This window comes from Cydia strobilella, chromosome 5 (assembly GCF_947568885.1).
Source record: "Cydia strobilella chromosome 5, ilCydStro3.1, whole genome shotgun sequence".
In the NCBI taxonomy this organism is placed as follows: domain Eukaryota; kingdom Metazoa; phylum Arthropoda; class Insecta; order Lepidoptera; family Tortricidae; genus Cydia; species Cydia strobilella.
In genome coordinates this window covers 9,159,416-9,175,917 of record NC_086045.1, presented here as the reverse complement: position 1 = coordinate 9,175,917, position 16,502 = coordinate 9,159,416, and the positions used below count along the sequence as shown (strand labels likewise).

At 35.5% G+C, this 16,502-nt stretch overlaps 2 protein-coding genes across 4 annotated transcripts in view; both read right to left on the bottom strand.

Annotated features, from left to right (window-relative positions):
• LOC134741652 (protein O-mannosyl-transferase Tmtc3) overlaps positions 1–16,502 on the bottom strand; it is a 173,400-nt gene that overhangs the window by 50,906 nt on the left and 105,992 nt on the right. For both annotated transcript variants that reach the window (XM_063674508.1, XM_063674509.1), the window contains exon 2: positions 768–904. In XM_063674508.1, coding sequence (XP_063530578.1) covers positions 768–904 — 137 coding nt within the window. The remainder of the gene's footprint in view (positions 1–767; positions 905–16,502) is intronic.
• LOC134741701 (troponin I) overlaps positions 1–16,502 on the bottom strand; it is a 443,517-nt gene that overhangs the window by 387,660 nt on the left and 39,355 nt on the right. The window lies entirely within an intron of this gene.

The window sequence follows — 16,502 nt, the reverse complement described above, 5'->3', positions numbered from 1 at the left end:
TTTGTTCCATATATCAATACATTAAATTGACACGATGACGGTAAAAAAATTATAATAAGAATTTCACAAAGTAGGCTTCGTCCAAAGTGCACAACGAGCGTCCGTAACTAACTTCGTCCAATATTTTGTGAATACTTATAATACAGGCATCGTCAAAAATATACCTACATGGTAAACAATACGACACGAGCTTTAACAAAGTAACTATCTCACCAAAAGTATCACGCAATTAAACCTCAGGACGATATACACCCGGCGCAAACGTGCCAAAAAAGCTGGCCGCATTACCCTACCGCCGCGGCACCGTCAATTGTCTTTATAATAAGATTTTGGAAGTGACACAGGCCTTCATCAGACTGAAGATATTTAAATGACAAAATAGTTCGTCTCAAGTAACAATTCACATGAGGCGATTAAGTCAAGAATCGATTACGGCGATGATACTTACGCGTGCCTATTTCAAAAACCGGACAAGTGCGAGTCGGAAGTATTTAACGCTATCATCATTTAAACGAGAAATCTCGATGGCACAACGGGCTTTCTGGTATTCCTTTGAAAAATTAAACATTATATTGAAGAATATATATAAGAATATATATATATGAGATATTAATATTTTAATCCATCGTCTCTCGGATAAAAGAGCGTTTCGAGACATTATTTCTTTTATACAATTTTACTAGTAAGTATGCATGCGTTTGTACACTTCGTCTTCGGGTAAAGGTGATTTGTAAGCAGTTTTATTGTAAGGTCTTAGTTTAGCTTACTTGTAGTACAAGAGTGACACAAGGGCATGGAGCAGCAGGTTCACGAGGTGGTACCCCGCCGGGTGCAGCCCGTGCACCGCGTAGTTCCATCGGAAAGTCAGCACCGTCAGAGGACGGTACGATTTGTGTGACTGCTCCTGAAACAATTGAAAATAATCACGGTTAGAATCGCAAGTTATGGAGTGAGATCGTAGCACGAGAGCGCCGAGAAAGTATCTCGGGCGCGAGATAGACTATTCGTACTTTTCTAATTGTAAGTGACGGCTTGGGTTGTCTATCTCGTGTTGCTTATATCTAAAAAAATAGTACAATTGTACTTAATATTTTTTTCAATTAAATCCTATTCCATTCTGCGTTTGTGAAATTGGCAGGTTTAAAACGAGCTTACTATTTCGAGAGCGTCAGAAGGGTATCAAGTAACTCGGCCATTTTGCAGATTTACTTAAATACGTACTAGTTTTGCATAAAAGTATTAAATCTATTTTGTACACTGCGTTTGTGTTTTCGTAAACCCGCCTATGAAAAGCAATCACAGTGATAATAGGTACCTAGGCGTAAAATGGGCTGTCTCTGAATATGTATTTAGAACCGGTTTAAAAATTTCAAAAGGTGGTTCTTAATTCGTTTGTTACGTCACAACTCGGTCATTTCTCAACCAATTAAAAAAAAAATTATTCATTGAATGTATGTTACCGTAAAAACACGTTTTTAGTGAAAACACATACCTATATTTATAGAATGGTCTCATTTTTGTCACAGTCCAGTTCTGATGATGGAATCCATGAGGAATCGAGGGAACTCCTCAAATCTTATAGGCACACATATAGTGATTTTTCATTTACAATAAAAAAGTGACATTTGATGAAGTAGAACTGCTTATGAAGACCAGAACCAAACACCTCAAATGCACTTCCTATACACTTCTTCGTTAAGTTTGTTCAGCAAGTTAGGGTTTTAAATAATAAAGTTCTAATGAAGGATTCCTTGAGGAATTGAGGGGACTCCTCAACTCCTTTAAGCATAAGCATACTAATAGCGTTTTTTTTTACATTTATATCTACAAACCAAGCATTTGCATTCAAATAGTGCTATTTGGTGAAATGGAACTGCTCATAAAGACCAGAACGAAACTTCTTCACAAATAGCGATTTTTTATATATCTACAAACCAAGCATTTGCATTCTAATAGTGCTATTTGTGAAATGGAACTGTTCATGAAGACCAGAATGGAACTCCTTCACGACGAGTATTTTACGTCTTGGGGCTAATTGTAATTTTTAATGGTTGTAAGTAATTTAAATGGCATTTCAAACTGTTGTGAAGTCGGTTATTTTTCTATTAAAGATTATCATAAGTACTTTATTACTAAGTAATGTGGTTATACAATGAGTTTATCAACCCCTAGCCATGCTTTGTAAGGTAAACAGGAAGGCAAAACGACTTTCTAAGCCTAAATCCGATATGTAGCGAAACCAATTAACAGTTTTTATAAGACTTTTTATTTCGTAATATCAGTTTAATCCCATAGTCGGTGCGACTCGTTCAGTGATAGTAAATCGTCCTCGCGGAGTACCTATGGTTGAGAAACCAATATCATTATTACGAACCTAAAAATATAAATACTTAAGCTAATATTAAACTGAAGAACAAGAAAACCTCGGCAAGTAGGTAAATGATTAATATTAACGACACAATATAAAACAGCTATTAATCCGACAAGTTTAAATCTCATGAATCGGCACTATATTATATCTCCTCGGGTAAACATCATAAACTAGCATTAATATGCAGAGCTATGACAACATTGACTTTGACGATCAACGATATAATGTTTGTCGAATATTCATATCAGTACTCAACTAAAGTGCCAAGGTAAGTACCGTCCTGGCACTATTACGACTGTTTTATATACATAATATATGTTTTACATCTTGTTATGCAGCTTGACAAAACTTTACTTTCTACATACTTTCACGATTATTACACATAATTTATGAAAACGGGATTAAATCGCGTATAATTAAGTTTTACGAGTATGCCAACTTTAGCCAATCTCTCTGAGACTACGGAGACAATGTCATCATCGGCAATTGGTTCTGCAGTATATGACTGTGGCCTAGGGGGGGAGGGGGGGAGTTCATTGTTCTCTAAGGGAGCAGCTGCCTTGGCGACGCCCATGGCCTGCCTTATTGCCTATGTCGCTATCGGTAACCTTGGTTCTCTGGCAAAGAACCTCGTTTGGGATTTGATCCCTAAGAAAAACTCCGAGCATAGGTAGCTATCTGTATAGTTAGTTCATTGAGCAACGCCATACTTATTGATAGCATAAAACTTTTCTCAAACCTTTTACGTGATAAATATTTTCTACTCTACACACTCAGGTACTTAACCTGGCAAATGCTTCCAAAACGAGTTTTCTAACAGTTTCCAACAATGCTTGCACGCGCTCAAAAATGTCCCTGTCTCATAAACATGATTCATAGACATACAAAATTAGCAAGCGGAACGGCAATATAGGGCTTCTTTAAATGAAATTCCATGTCAGACAGGTAGCTGGCCCATAATGGCGAACATTTATCACTGGCTACAATATAGGAGTGATAAATATTGTTATAACTTTGTGATCCGTTTAAGCCGCTTGGAGTTGTAGTATCGCCACATACATCAGTTGGAGTGAACAAATTGAAGTATTTATGTTCTGTTCGGCACAGTCTAGTGAGTTACAGTTGCGTCATGCATGATTTTTGTTGATCCATGCGTGGAAATTTAGATGATACAGCATACCGTCAATTTTGTTGTGTGACACCAATTAACCCTTTTACTAATAAATCTAATAATCTGATATTCCTAAGTTAAAAGTAACAAATGCATTAAAAGGCGAATATATAGTTATTTACGAGAGAAGGATCATTGTAATAATTGAAGGATCTTAAAAGCCTTGTCTCACCCATTGTATCGTCTATGAACACTTTAAACCAAATATATATTTACTTTATGTCCGAAGTTATATTTTGTGAACTGACCAGTGAACAGCGAAATAGGAAACGAGTGACGAAAATCTTTGTCAAAATTAAAGGAAGGACATGTTACTTAATTCAATATCCTCGCATCGTCAGGGAGTAAATAAATCATCGCAGCCGTGTAGGCCGTGTAGGCATCCTGCCGTCACTGCGGAAATCATTACAAGACCGTTTATGCGCGCGGCGTCCGCCCGCCGCCGGGCCTTTAGTAGCCACGACAGCTGGCGGAAGGAAAGACAGTTTCTGTATTAATTATTATGGATACGTTAATCAAAACTACTTAGTGTTAGGTTGTTAATTTAAAAAAAGTTCTTGTATTTAAGTTGATAATATGACAAGATAAACGATCTTTATTGTCTCTCTAGAATTAAAGAAACATATTAAATTCCACGTAAAGTAATATTTTTCAAACGTCTTCTTACTTGTTGTACTACTTGGTAAATAAACGTGTTGTTTATTCTAAGTAGGTATATTTACTAAATACTACGCTTGTTAAAATAATATTGCTTCTAATATGAATCGGTTAGAGTATCTGTACGGATCAAAGAAAAGCTTTTGTGGGGTGTACCTATAAGGGGAGTTTGCGCAGCAAACATAAGGTGGGAAGCGGTAAAGGCGCGTTACTTATAACGCGCCTTTAGTAAGATATCTGGGCCGCTTCATTTCCAATTAGTATTTTGTTTAAACCAGTGAGCGATTTATTGAGTTAAACTTCTTATTGGCTTCATATTCTTAACTTAAAAAAAAAAGTTTTTAAGGTTCGCGGTAAGGCACGCGGCGGTAAAATGCATGTTTAAACGAATATGTTAAAGTTTATCGAAATATCAAAACAAATAACCGAATACCAAAAACATAATAGATTTTTTATTAGATATGCAATGATCCAGAGCTACTAGAACTCTGTAATTAATTTTACTAAGAGGCTTTCTTCCGGATAAGACTGAAGCCAACTTTTCCAAACGTTACATAGTCGACAATACGACCTCTATAACTATATAAAACTGGGAATATACCGGCCCGCCGCCGACGACGTAATATTGCACCACAATCCGATTTGAACGTCCCGTAAGTATTGTGTTGTGGGGCTAATATCCCTTATAAAGATCAATTCACCGGATTTGTCTGTACGAAATGACACACACAAACTGTTGTTATTTGTATTTACTCCGAAGATTAATAATATTAAGTTGCTTCGATGCAGCAGCAGGATTCGTTGTAAAGTTAACTCTTATCCGTTACATATAAGGTACTTTCAGGTAGCCAAGCCATAACTGGGGTGGCTGAAGCAGGAGAGAAAGCGTTAAGTACCTAATAGAGACGTCGCTCGGATTTGTTTGCCACCCGTTGGCTTGTTCCCCCTTCTCTCCCTTTAATTGGGTAAAATAAAAACAAATGATTTCTGTATACGCACGGTGGGATTACGAGTAATAAAACTGAATTCACGAGAACGGAGGCGGTAACTATAGTGAAATCACTAAGACTAATGTACTTTAGGTTTCCAATTGTTTATGCAAATGGTAAGTACGTTTTGAGTTAAGCTGGTAGTTATTTAACTGATGTCAGTACTTCCCTTTGGGCCAAACACTTTCCGCCAAATTTCACTTCCCAACAAACTTATCGCAGTAGTTTCATTTCCCAAATGAATCTTAAGTTACATAAACTTTACTTTATTTGGTCAAATTATCATTTGTAATTATTTTACCTTGTCTTTGATTAAGACAAAAATTTATGTAGCAATTGTTTTTTATTGGCTAATATTATATTCCAAAAAAATGTTTGATCAAATTGTCACTTCGCAAATTTGGCAAATGACGCCATATTTAAATTTGAACCAAAAATTTTTGTGTTATAATTTTGATTTTTTGGGAAATGGTAATTTGGGTAAAATAGTTTGGGGTGTGATGACTTTGGGAAAACTTTTTGGCCAATTCATTAGTAAACCAATTTAACTATTCTCTCTCTCTCTCTCTTCGAAGCTATATAATATATAGCTTCGAACCCCACATGGTGGTGGGGTCAGCTTTTTTTTATCTTTCGCTTGCACTTCGCCCTATTCTTAACGTCGTTCTCGGATACTTTGCACTCAATCATATCTTTTAGGCATCACTCATCATCATTTTTAGTTTTCGGTTTACCTCTGCCTCTTTTACCGGGGATGAAATATCGCAGTGCTAAATTGCCAACGTAGTCTGGTGGTCTTCTCCTTACGTGGCCATGGGCTTACTGTCGCAGCCTACTCTCCTGTATTTTGTCGGCGATGTCACGCACGCCCAGGCCAATTTAACTACACAAGAGTAAATATTCAGTTGGTCTCTATGCAGCCATTCCTCGGACCACTCTCATTTTAATCCCTAATAGCTAGGTTTCCGTCTACCGACCTGAGAGCATCATCAACCCACAGTTTAATCTAATAGCCATTCTAACAATGCTTTTCTAGTAGGTCTACCTATACCTAAACCTATACCTCAGTCTACAAAAATTACTCAAAATATTTCACTCCTTTTGTTTGGCATTTATTTATTTATTTACCCCCTTATTCATAAAACTTTACGGGCCTGATTTTAGTTAAATTATGTTTTATCCCTTTCTTACAAATACATAAGTCAAAATGACAGATAAAGACAAACGATTCATAGCAAATTCAGGCCAGTAACGAGTTTATGAATAACGCCATTAAACTTTACTGCACGATATATAATTGTAATTGTACAATTGTTGTATGTATTTTGCTGTGTAATAAAAATATACACGAGCACGACCCACGCGCAGAGAAATGGACTGGTAAACGCCCAGAGCTCAAGGTTCCTTTCAAGTAATTAGTAAGTCGATATTCCATAAAAATCATATTAGATTCAGTTATGATATAAAATAAAAGCAAAGCAAAGACACTTATTAAGGATCGGCCAAGAGCATGTCGGGGCATGTTTGGGACATAACCGGCAAAGGGGAATATCTTCGTGACACTGAAGCGCTTGCTAGACGGTCCCCGACAAGCCCCTCGGACCGCGTGGCCTTGGTCTGGACGGACCGTGTAGACAGTTGTTTCCAACAAAATTTCATACAAACATTACCAAGGTCAGACTAAGGTCAGACGGTCTGAAGGCTTGTCAGCGACCGTCTAGCACACGCTTATGGAGACATTGGGATGGTAACAGTAATGCAGCTACAGTCGCCGCCCGTATGTCACCATTAATTGTTATACGGGTACCGTAAAAATATGTGTAAGAGCGAAATTGAGATTCTAGAATTATCCCCCGATTCGATATTACTATCTGAAAGCTCTAGATGATATAGGTAAATGAGCATGCACACTCAGCGTCAAATACTTTGTAGCAACCAAAGTAATAGTCAAATAGTTCGGTACACCATATATTTGGTATGGTGTACCAAACTATTTGGCCACTGACTGCTACAGAGTATTTGACGCTGAGTGTAGCTAACTAGTTGTATAAATATTTCTCTGTACAATTTTTTTTAAAGGATTTGTATATTCCTCTCCCGCCTCCAGGGGGTGAAATGAGAGTTTTATGGTTGTATTGCAATGAAATCACGTTGTTTATAGGTACATATAAGAAAAATATAAACAAATGTTTCCCGATTCATTTCACGGTAGGTAAAAATTCTAACAATTGTGTCGTTTTGGCAACAGAATGAAATCGACTGCCAATTCTTTTAAAACAGAACGCTTTCAAATGGACACATTGAGTACGTATTTTCGTATGCCTCATTTCATAGAATACTTTGACAAAGATGCGTTTCACAATTTCAAATCGTAGGGGAGAGGAACCTAATGCGGGAATCCCGCCTAAAGTGGGCACCAGAGTTTTGATATAATGAAGAATGAATGAATGTCGGACGCATGATTGGTAAACCAGCATAACGTGACTCACAATTTCTAATGACCGCGCTTAATCATAAGTCACACTTATACTGGATAGCGTAAACTCGCATGCGCTTGGTAAGCGTTGGGAATGCACCTTATGGTTAGTAACCTTTTTCTATTTCTACCCACTTTGTAACCAAACGAATCTTTGTAATGATTATTTATAATGAATATTTATGTCACATTGTCTGCACGCTAGTCCTAAGATATACTTATTATAATTTTTTGTATTCTCAAGTAAGCGAATTTTGTAAATTCTTTTTGAGAATAAAGTTCTTCTTAAACCATAAACGAAGTGCAAAATAAAGAAATTAATGAGTTTGTTAAAACTATGAAAGGAATGTGTTCATCGGATAATTCGAAAACCAGTATATCTACCACAAAGTTACCATATCATAATCTTAGATAGGTACCATAATTATTTTGGTACTATTTGGATTGGAGTTATCCAAAAGACGATAAAAGTTCGGGCGTTGTTCTTTACGTTTTTGATGTTATTACTCTTTAACTAAAATAACGTGCTCTGGGACAAAGCGGGTATAAGTTCAATGCGGAGAAGACCGTCTATCAGGCAAGTTCGTCTACTCACTATAACTTTTTATATACGTACGCCACTTACACCTCGGTCGGTATTGCAGATTTCTTCCTAAATCCATTGCTACCCAATAAATATCGCTAGGACAAACACTACTCAACAATCAACTTTATTCGTGTTGCGAACTTGAACACCGAGTGCAACGTCGTTCCGCAATAAAAATCGATAAAATAGAAGCAGTCGGAATATTTGTGTATGAAGTCTGTAACGTAGTAATTTAATAAACCTTTTCCTGTCTAGTGCTATTAATGCATTCAAAACGCTTTAGGTAAATGTATAGTTTTAAGTTTTGAAATATCTAACCTCAAAATTGTGCCTAGTCGGAAAGTCCGTCATATAAGTTTAAGGGAAGACCGTCATATGCCGCCTTGCTTTAAACCAGAAGTTGCCAACCTTTTGAGGTGAGGATTTTTTGTAGGCAGTATCTCTCTTATAATGAAGAATATTTTATGCCGAGTATAAACATTCATTTGTGATAGTTTTCGGGTTATGATTTTTTTAGTTTTTTTTTTACTAAAATAGCAAAATCTGACGGATTTATCCAAGTTTGAAGTGACTCAATTCCACTACTAGATATACGTAAGTAACTATAGAACCAAATCAAGTCAAAATATAATATAGGGCATTATTCAACTAGGGAACAAATCAAATTATTTTTGTGAAATATTTTGATTTGTGTTTTTTTAAATAGTCACACTACTACATACATAGTAGGGCATTACTCCTTCGAGTACTAATATTGTTTTATTTTCCAGGTAACAGGTAATATTTGGACTTGAAAAAAAAAGGTTTTGAACCCGATCTACGGGATACATGCCGATCTTACCTTAAAAACAAAAAAATGCTCAAATGTTGAAATTGCAACGTCATTTTCCTGAATATCAAACACAATTTTCATTGGTATAAAGGAAGATAACAATCATCTTGTAGCAGCACCAATTCATCTATCAAACAATGCGTCAATGACCACCAGACGGTCTTACCTTACTTAGCGCGAGAGGATCACCTAGCCGCTGGGTCTTCACCGCATTGACCTTAGTAACTATTTGTTCTACTTTGATACAATTCTATACTTATTTTGTTCGTATAATCTTATCGTTTGATGAACAAATATAAAAAAGATGAGAATACATCAGTCTCGATTGACACGTTAATGTGAATTTCACATTAACAGAGGCCTGGAAGACGGCAGCTGTAGTACCAATTTATAAATCTGGCCCCAATGATAATGCAAGTAACTACAGCGCAAATATTATACTTTTGTCAATCATCTCAAAGGTGCTAGAAAAGATAGTTAACAGACCTGTTAACTTCCTAAATTCAGAAGGCTTGTTGTCGGATAGGCAATTTGGATTCCGACAAGGAAAATCTACAGAGGAAGCGGTTTCCCTTTATACCAAGCTATAGTTTAATACTTGGACAAGGGTAATCCTTAGAAAAGAAAAGGTATTTAATTAGACTTGAAAAAAGGCATTCGATACAGTATAGATTCCTATACTACTACAGAAAGTCGAACACCTGTAGAATCAGAGGAGTAACCCTAACCTATAATTAAGTACTAAACGTTTATGAATAACGCCATAAATGTACACAGAATCATTATACAAAAAAAAACGTCAAATATACGTACAAAAAGCCAAAAAATATTTAAACGAAGTTACTTGAACTAGCAAACGTCAATGTACAAAGCTTGGAAACACATATCGTTGGCCCAACACTTTTTATAGCATATTTAAATGATTTAACACATATTTCCATAAAAATGCAGATATTATTTGCTGCGCAGACGATATTGCTATATTATTTCACGGCAACTTATGGCTGCAATGTCTGGGGTTCACTCAAAGCGGTATTAAATCCGTAAATAATGGCCAACATTAAGATAAACTGTTTTGTTACAGCAAAATTTTTATCTGTGAAAATGTTATTATTGCTATGCTTATTCAAATTTCAAACGTCTCTGAAAAACAAAGAAATTTAATTTGACCTCTATTCTAATATCAGTCGAGATGACGTTTTATTCGAAATGAAAATAAATGTCAATTGCATACAAATTTGACAAATCTCGCTTGTTAGTTGGTATCGAACGATATGGCAATCGACCCCCACTCTAGTCTGCCTCTGAATAATAAAAAAAACTACGGATGCCTGACATGCGTGAAAAAAGTATTCTTTGCCGCCATTTGACGTGCAGTTTGTCTTTTAATTAGTTTGTAAGTAAAAAATAATTTGTTTTGTTGTTTTTAAAGTAACTAGCAAAAGTTTCACGTAAAATGTGTGATAAAGATATTTTGGAGACGCCACCTCATATCCGCGAATTCCGCCAGAACGCAACTATGCCCCAATGTCGGCTGTAATATGAGGTTAGTGAATATATCATAGAAAGTTTATAATATGTGTGTAGATAAAGCAGTGTATGTAACTATACATAATTAGGCATTAAAACACTCGTGTGATTCTTTTATGAAACTCACTACGTTCGTTTCATAAACCCACACTCGAGTTTTAATGAATTTCATTATGTAGCAGTCACATAAACTACTATTATAGTTGGCTAAAAAGTAATATATTGACCCCACGAAAACTAAATTTCTTTGTTTTTACAAAACCGCTGCCTTAGAGCCGACAAACCCTCTTCTTCTATTTCAATAAGGATCCATGAACTAAACTGCAATTAAGGAACATCTTTTGTTCCTCAATTGAACGATCGTCATCTATAAAATATTTAGGCGTCATACTACATGATAACTTAATTTTTTTAACCATATTGAATCAGTGTCCGCTAGAGTAAGAAAATTAATTTATGCGATGAAGAAACAGGAGACTATTTAAAGTCATATACAGATACTGCACTTTTAACTTACTGCATCACCATATGGGGAAAGTAAATAGATAGCGTTTATTCGTGGCAAAAAAGAGGAAAACACGTACATAGGAAACACAACATAAATAATATAAGCCACGAAATGGTCCCGACTCAGCATGGTGCTAGCCTGGCTGGGCTAGCGCTGATCTTCCGTCGGGGCCATGAACTAGTGCAGTTCTAAGAATACTAACACAGTATAAAACAAATAATAAAAGACACGTCAAGATTAATTAAAACAAACAAGATGCAAAAATAAAAATAAACAACAATTCGTTAAATAATAATAATGAGAGTGAGTGGCGGTTGCGGAAGGGACAAAAAAGGCAGTAAGTGAATGAATGAGCTCGGCAATGGTAAACTTAAAAAGATCACACAGTTTTTACTTAAAATAACCCTTAACAAACCCAGCCTTTGCCCTACAATACCTCAGCGTCCGTAACCATGCTATCGTCAGGTTGACAATGATAATGCACCGTGAAGTAGTCAAGTCAGCATATGGAACTTCTTATAGCAAGCGTATTTTTAAGTTACCTGTCCCCAGGACAAAGACTGCTTTTACAAATAGATTTCAAAATTTCTTTATCCACATATAGGTATTAACGAAGTATACAAAGATTGAAATATTAAAATTTTTATTGTAGGTAGGTGAAGTAAAAATAATAGTTATTTCTTGGATAAAAAATCTTAGTTACAATGAAACAGAACAATTCATGTAGCCTAATGATTCATTCATTCATTTATTCCTTTATAAAACATAGTTTTACATATCAAATACAATATTTCATATTTACAACTATTGATTACAAAATTTGATTTATTGATTGGTAACATTATTGATTACAAAATAAAGTTCGATAATTCTTCTGTTGATTGGAATGAAAATCGTTTGTATAATCAAAGAAAAACGAACCTTTTAGGCCTTCTCCGTTAGCTTACCCACTTTAGGCCACCCTCCTCTATATGGCCCCGATACATTGTGATCTCAGAGGGTGAAAAGGTTCAGTCACGGTTCAGTACGGAAATTTTATTCCCTTATTGACAACCAGGAGAATATCTCTGAAGTATGTACCCGTGCTACCTAGCGAGTGAACGCGTTGAGTGGATGTTTTGGAAATAACGGCAAGCGTTACCGTTAATCGTGTGGAAAGTAATTGAATTAGGCTTAAATAGGTATGTACCTACTTTATTGGAATTTGGATCCGTCGAAAGTCAAAGAGAAGCTGCTGTTTTGATTACTTCTTAGGATGTGCGATAGGTACCTAGAAATTTTGATTAGGCTCCCATCATGTGACCATAACTTATTTACTGTCCACGTTCAAATTTAATAATTCTTACTTAGTAAGAAAGGCTAATCTAAAAAAATATATTATGATTCGAAATATGGTTTAGATCTAGGGCGCTTAAAGCTTGAAATGATGCTTTGAAATTAAAGCTTGATGATGAATGAAAAATGTGCAGAATAATAAATCGTTGGCATTTTTAATACATTTTCCTTTAACACACCTAATAAACAATTACTAATAAACAACAATATTTGACAGTTGTTATAAACTGAATATGAGGTTAAGAACACATTTAAAAAAATGTACCTACTGTATTTTTGTTATTTGCTATGTTACCCTTAATAACATGTCACGATTCCGCCTGTGTCAAGGACATTCTTAATAATTTGAAATAAGGGAAGTCAGATGCCTGCGACATTTTTTGTACTTAAGTATAAACGACGAAGCATAATTGAATCCGTTGTGTTACATAAAAAAATACGTTTTTTCCGCGATGTGTAGGTACAAATTAAGACAGACATTATATATTTTCCTTGTTTCGATGACACATTCTGAACAAAAATAACAACTCGCGTAACGGAGCCAACGCACGGAGGAAACTGAAAAATGGTACAAGTTAGCGAACATAGGTTAAAATAAATATTTGATTAGGTAAATTCAGCGCTACATGTAGCGTCACGTTTGAACTATAAAAATGTAATATTAGAAGCTGTGTTTTCGTATAACGTGTCTCAAGACGAATAGGTAATTATAATTAAAAAGTCACACACAATTATCCGAATTGAGTCATATAAAATGAATATTTATTGAACCCTATCTGGGGGCCGTGAATGGATGATTGATTGACAAAAATTAATAACAGCGGCATACGCCGTTTAAAATACGATCAATAACTACAAAACGATCAGTGTGCTATGTGTGATGTGCGTAAACTTTGAACGGGCGACATTTCATCTCATCACGTTTAAATGACATAATTAAAAATATTATTTACTATTACATTATACAAATTAAAGAAGGAGTTTAAATTTTTTAACCTATACGGTAAAGTAATGGTGCGTATGTAAAATAATCTCAAACAGTAACTGTGTTAAACACTTAGTGTCTAAAGCTAAGAAATTAGGTGATTTATTAGAAGAACGATAACACCACCAACCGGATATACCGGGACGCATTGATCATAATATAAGTATTACATTATTCCAAAAATTCAAAATTATTATAGGCATGAAACTATCTCGGCAATAAGAAAAACAATTAAAACGCTTACTTTAACACGATGTGCTTTAATGTTAGGAGCATTAAATAACTCGGCCGCGAGCAGGCTCTTGAAACATAATCAATAACCGTAATAAAGGGGAGCGCCGGCGGCGGCTTACTTAATTTCCTACCAAATTATAATATAAACATGAGATTTATCTGATCTAAATAAAAACTTAACGATAATAAGTAAACGAAATTTAATAACAGGCCATTGAAACGCACAGGGAACGTGAACTAAACTAAAATCCAGATTTCAGCAAAAATAATTTGACAGCACAACACAACATTAAGTTGGTTACAAATTGAAATTATCCCAATTGAAGCCTTTAATATCGAGTAATATGGCATGGTAACGGCAGAAGATGGAGAAACAGTTATTACAGTATTTAAGTATATGAGATATTTAGCCAAGTGGAAATAACACGTGTAGAATTTGTATTAATCTGGAATTTAAGTAATCAAGTGAGACTGAGATTTGACATAATTAAAGTATACTAATAATAATTTGAAACTAATACCAATCAAACTGTTTACTAGAATTCAAAGTAAATGACAAGATTACTTTTAACTTTACACACAGTTGTCGTGGATGTAGGCAGACATGTCCGAGGCATAAGACGACGACTCAACGGCTTACAGGGAGGATTAGACACGTCATCAAATGTATGTTACACAGACGACATAAGCGGTATTAATTATAGTATATTTTTTAAGACATTGGAATTGCTAAATAATTAAAACTATTTAAACATAAGGGTACCTAAATGTCAAAATACAGGTCGCCGAAAATGCCCATTAAACTAGATATATATTGAAGGGTCGTAAAAATGCTTTATGTAGTATTTTCATACATACAGTACAGACAGACTATTTTCATCTATTCACAGTTAAGTGTTCTTCCTAACTAACTATACATATTTAAAGTTTTTCTTAAACAACAGGAAGTTTATACGCGACGTCCGATAGTCTTTTAACAATTTGCAAGTCGTTCGCAGCATGAAACGGTTTGAATAAGTGTAGCAAGAGTTGAATATTTACCGTGAAATTTTCTCCCAGTGTACGGCGAGTCGAAAGTTGGTAATCTTTTGACGCAACTTCAACTAGTTGAAGTTGAACCGTTTAATTTCAGCGCTTGCAGTGTTAAGAGCGCCTTTCTTACTATATTAGCATATAAATGAAATGGCCGGCCATTCTGCCGCTATACGAGGTCCGAGATCGCGATTAACTTTTTGAGATAACGCTGAGAGTCTATACTGCGTGGTTGCACAGAATTTAAGTGTTATAAAATAAAATAGAACGATATAATACTATTAACTATAGGTACGCTGACTTTAGACATCCCGTCAGTTTAAAATTTTGTGCCTCTTCCGTATATCACAAAATATGGAAATATCCAAATTTTATGACATCACACTTTCAGATCCAGTCAACACAAAAATAGAAATAGAAATGTTTATTTGCCAGAATACGTTACAATTAGGTCTTAATACAGTTTTAGTCAGCCGACTGTAAACCGCCGTGTCTGGCGCGTCTTTAAATAACGCCGGCAGGCATCACATAACATGTGCTTCATACGTAAAAGCTACGAAATATTAAGCTGGTTTTTATTTAAGAAGGTATATGTATACTTGTTTTAAAAGTGCTGAACTGAGCTGATACGACACTTGTACAAGTAGGCAATAATTTGCAGATGTGCTAACTCTTTTCTACCTATACACAAACACTGAAAGCCTCTGTCGCGTCGCGTAAGCAGAGAATGTATCTTAACATTCCTGTCCTTTACTTTAGCCGTAAATTTGAACACGACGTTTGATGGCCCCGGATCGAGGACTAAACGATAGAGTAAGTAAGAATGGCCCCAGATAGCCCATTAACGAAGGAGATAGTGCCGTATACGCTTGCCGAATAAACGGGTTGCCAATCGCTGATCGTATCGCTCGCTCCTCCCCAAGGAGTTGCCTAACAATTATAATAATTTGAGCCGATCTACGATATTATGGTTATGTCTATATTTACAGTTCCAACTAAACTTGAGCTTAGCATTTACATTCATACCAATGTAAATTATATAATACCTAGCGACCCGCCCCGGCTTGGCACGGGTTACATAAAACCTTTACAAACTATACACTAAAAACTTCCTCAAGAATGACTCTATTGATAGGTGAAAACCGCATCAGAATCCGTTGCGCAATTTTAAAGATCTAAGCACACATAGGGACAGACAGACAGCCGAAAGCGACTTTGTTTTATACTATGTAGTGAATCACAATATTGACACGCCTCGGTAATCTACGAGTATCTACATATACAGTGCGGAAAAAAAATATGGGCCCTGGAGGGAAAGTGTCTTAAAACCTTAAGTTAGCTTATTTTACTTAAAGGAAACATTCTTTTATTTTTAAAAAGAAACAAAACTGCATTTAAAGATTTTTTTTAATTCGCTTGTCTCCTGGGAATCGAACCGGCTAAAAATTCCAAAAAAATAAACACTCACTATTTTATTCTACTAGTCGATACAGTTAATGTACCACAACAACACACATTAACATTTCTCCAAGAAACATTAGGTCTTACACTATTCTGTCTTACAAAATATAAATAAACTCGAATATTTATTACTCAAGATTATTTTTAGATAAGCAAAATTGAAGAAAACCTGAGAAATCTTTGAATGTAGTTGTGTTTCTTTTTTTAAATAAAAGAATGTTTCCTTTAAGTAAAATTAGCTAACTTAAGGTTTTAAGGCACTTTCCCTCCAGGGTCCATAATTTTTTTCCGCCCTGTATAAATACGCGTGGCCTGACTGATTGACTGACTGACTG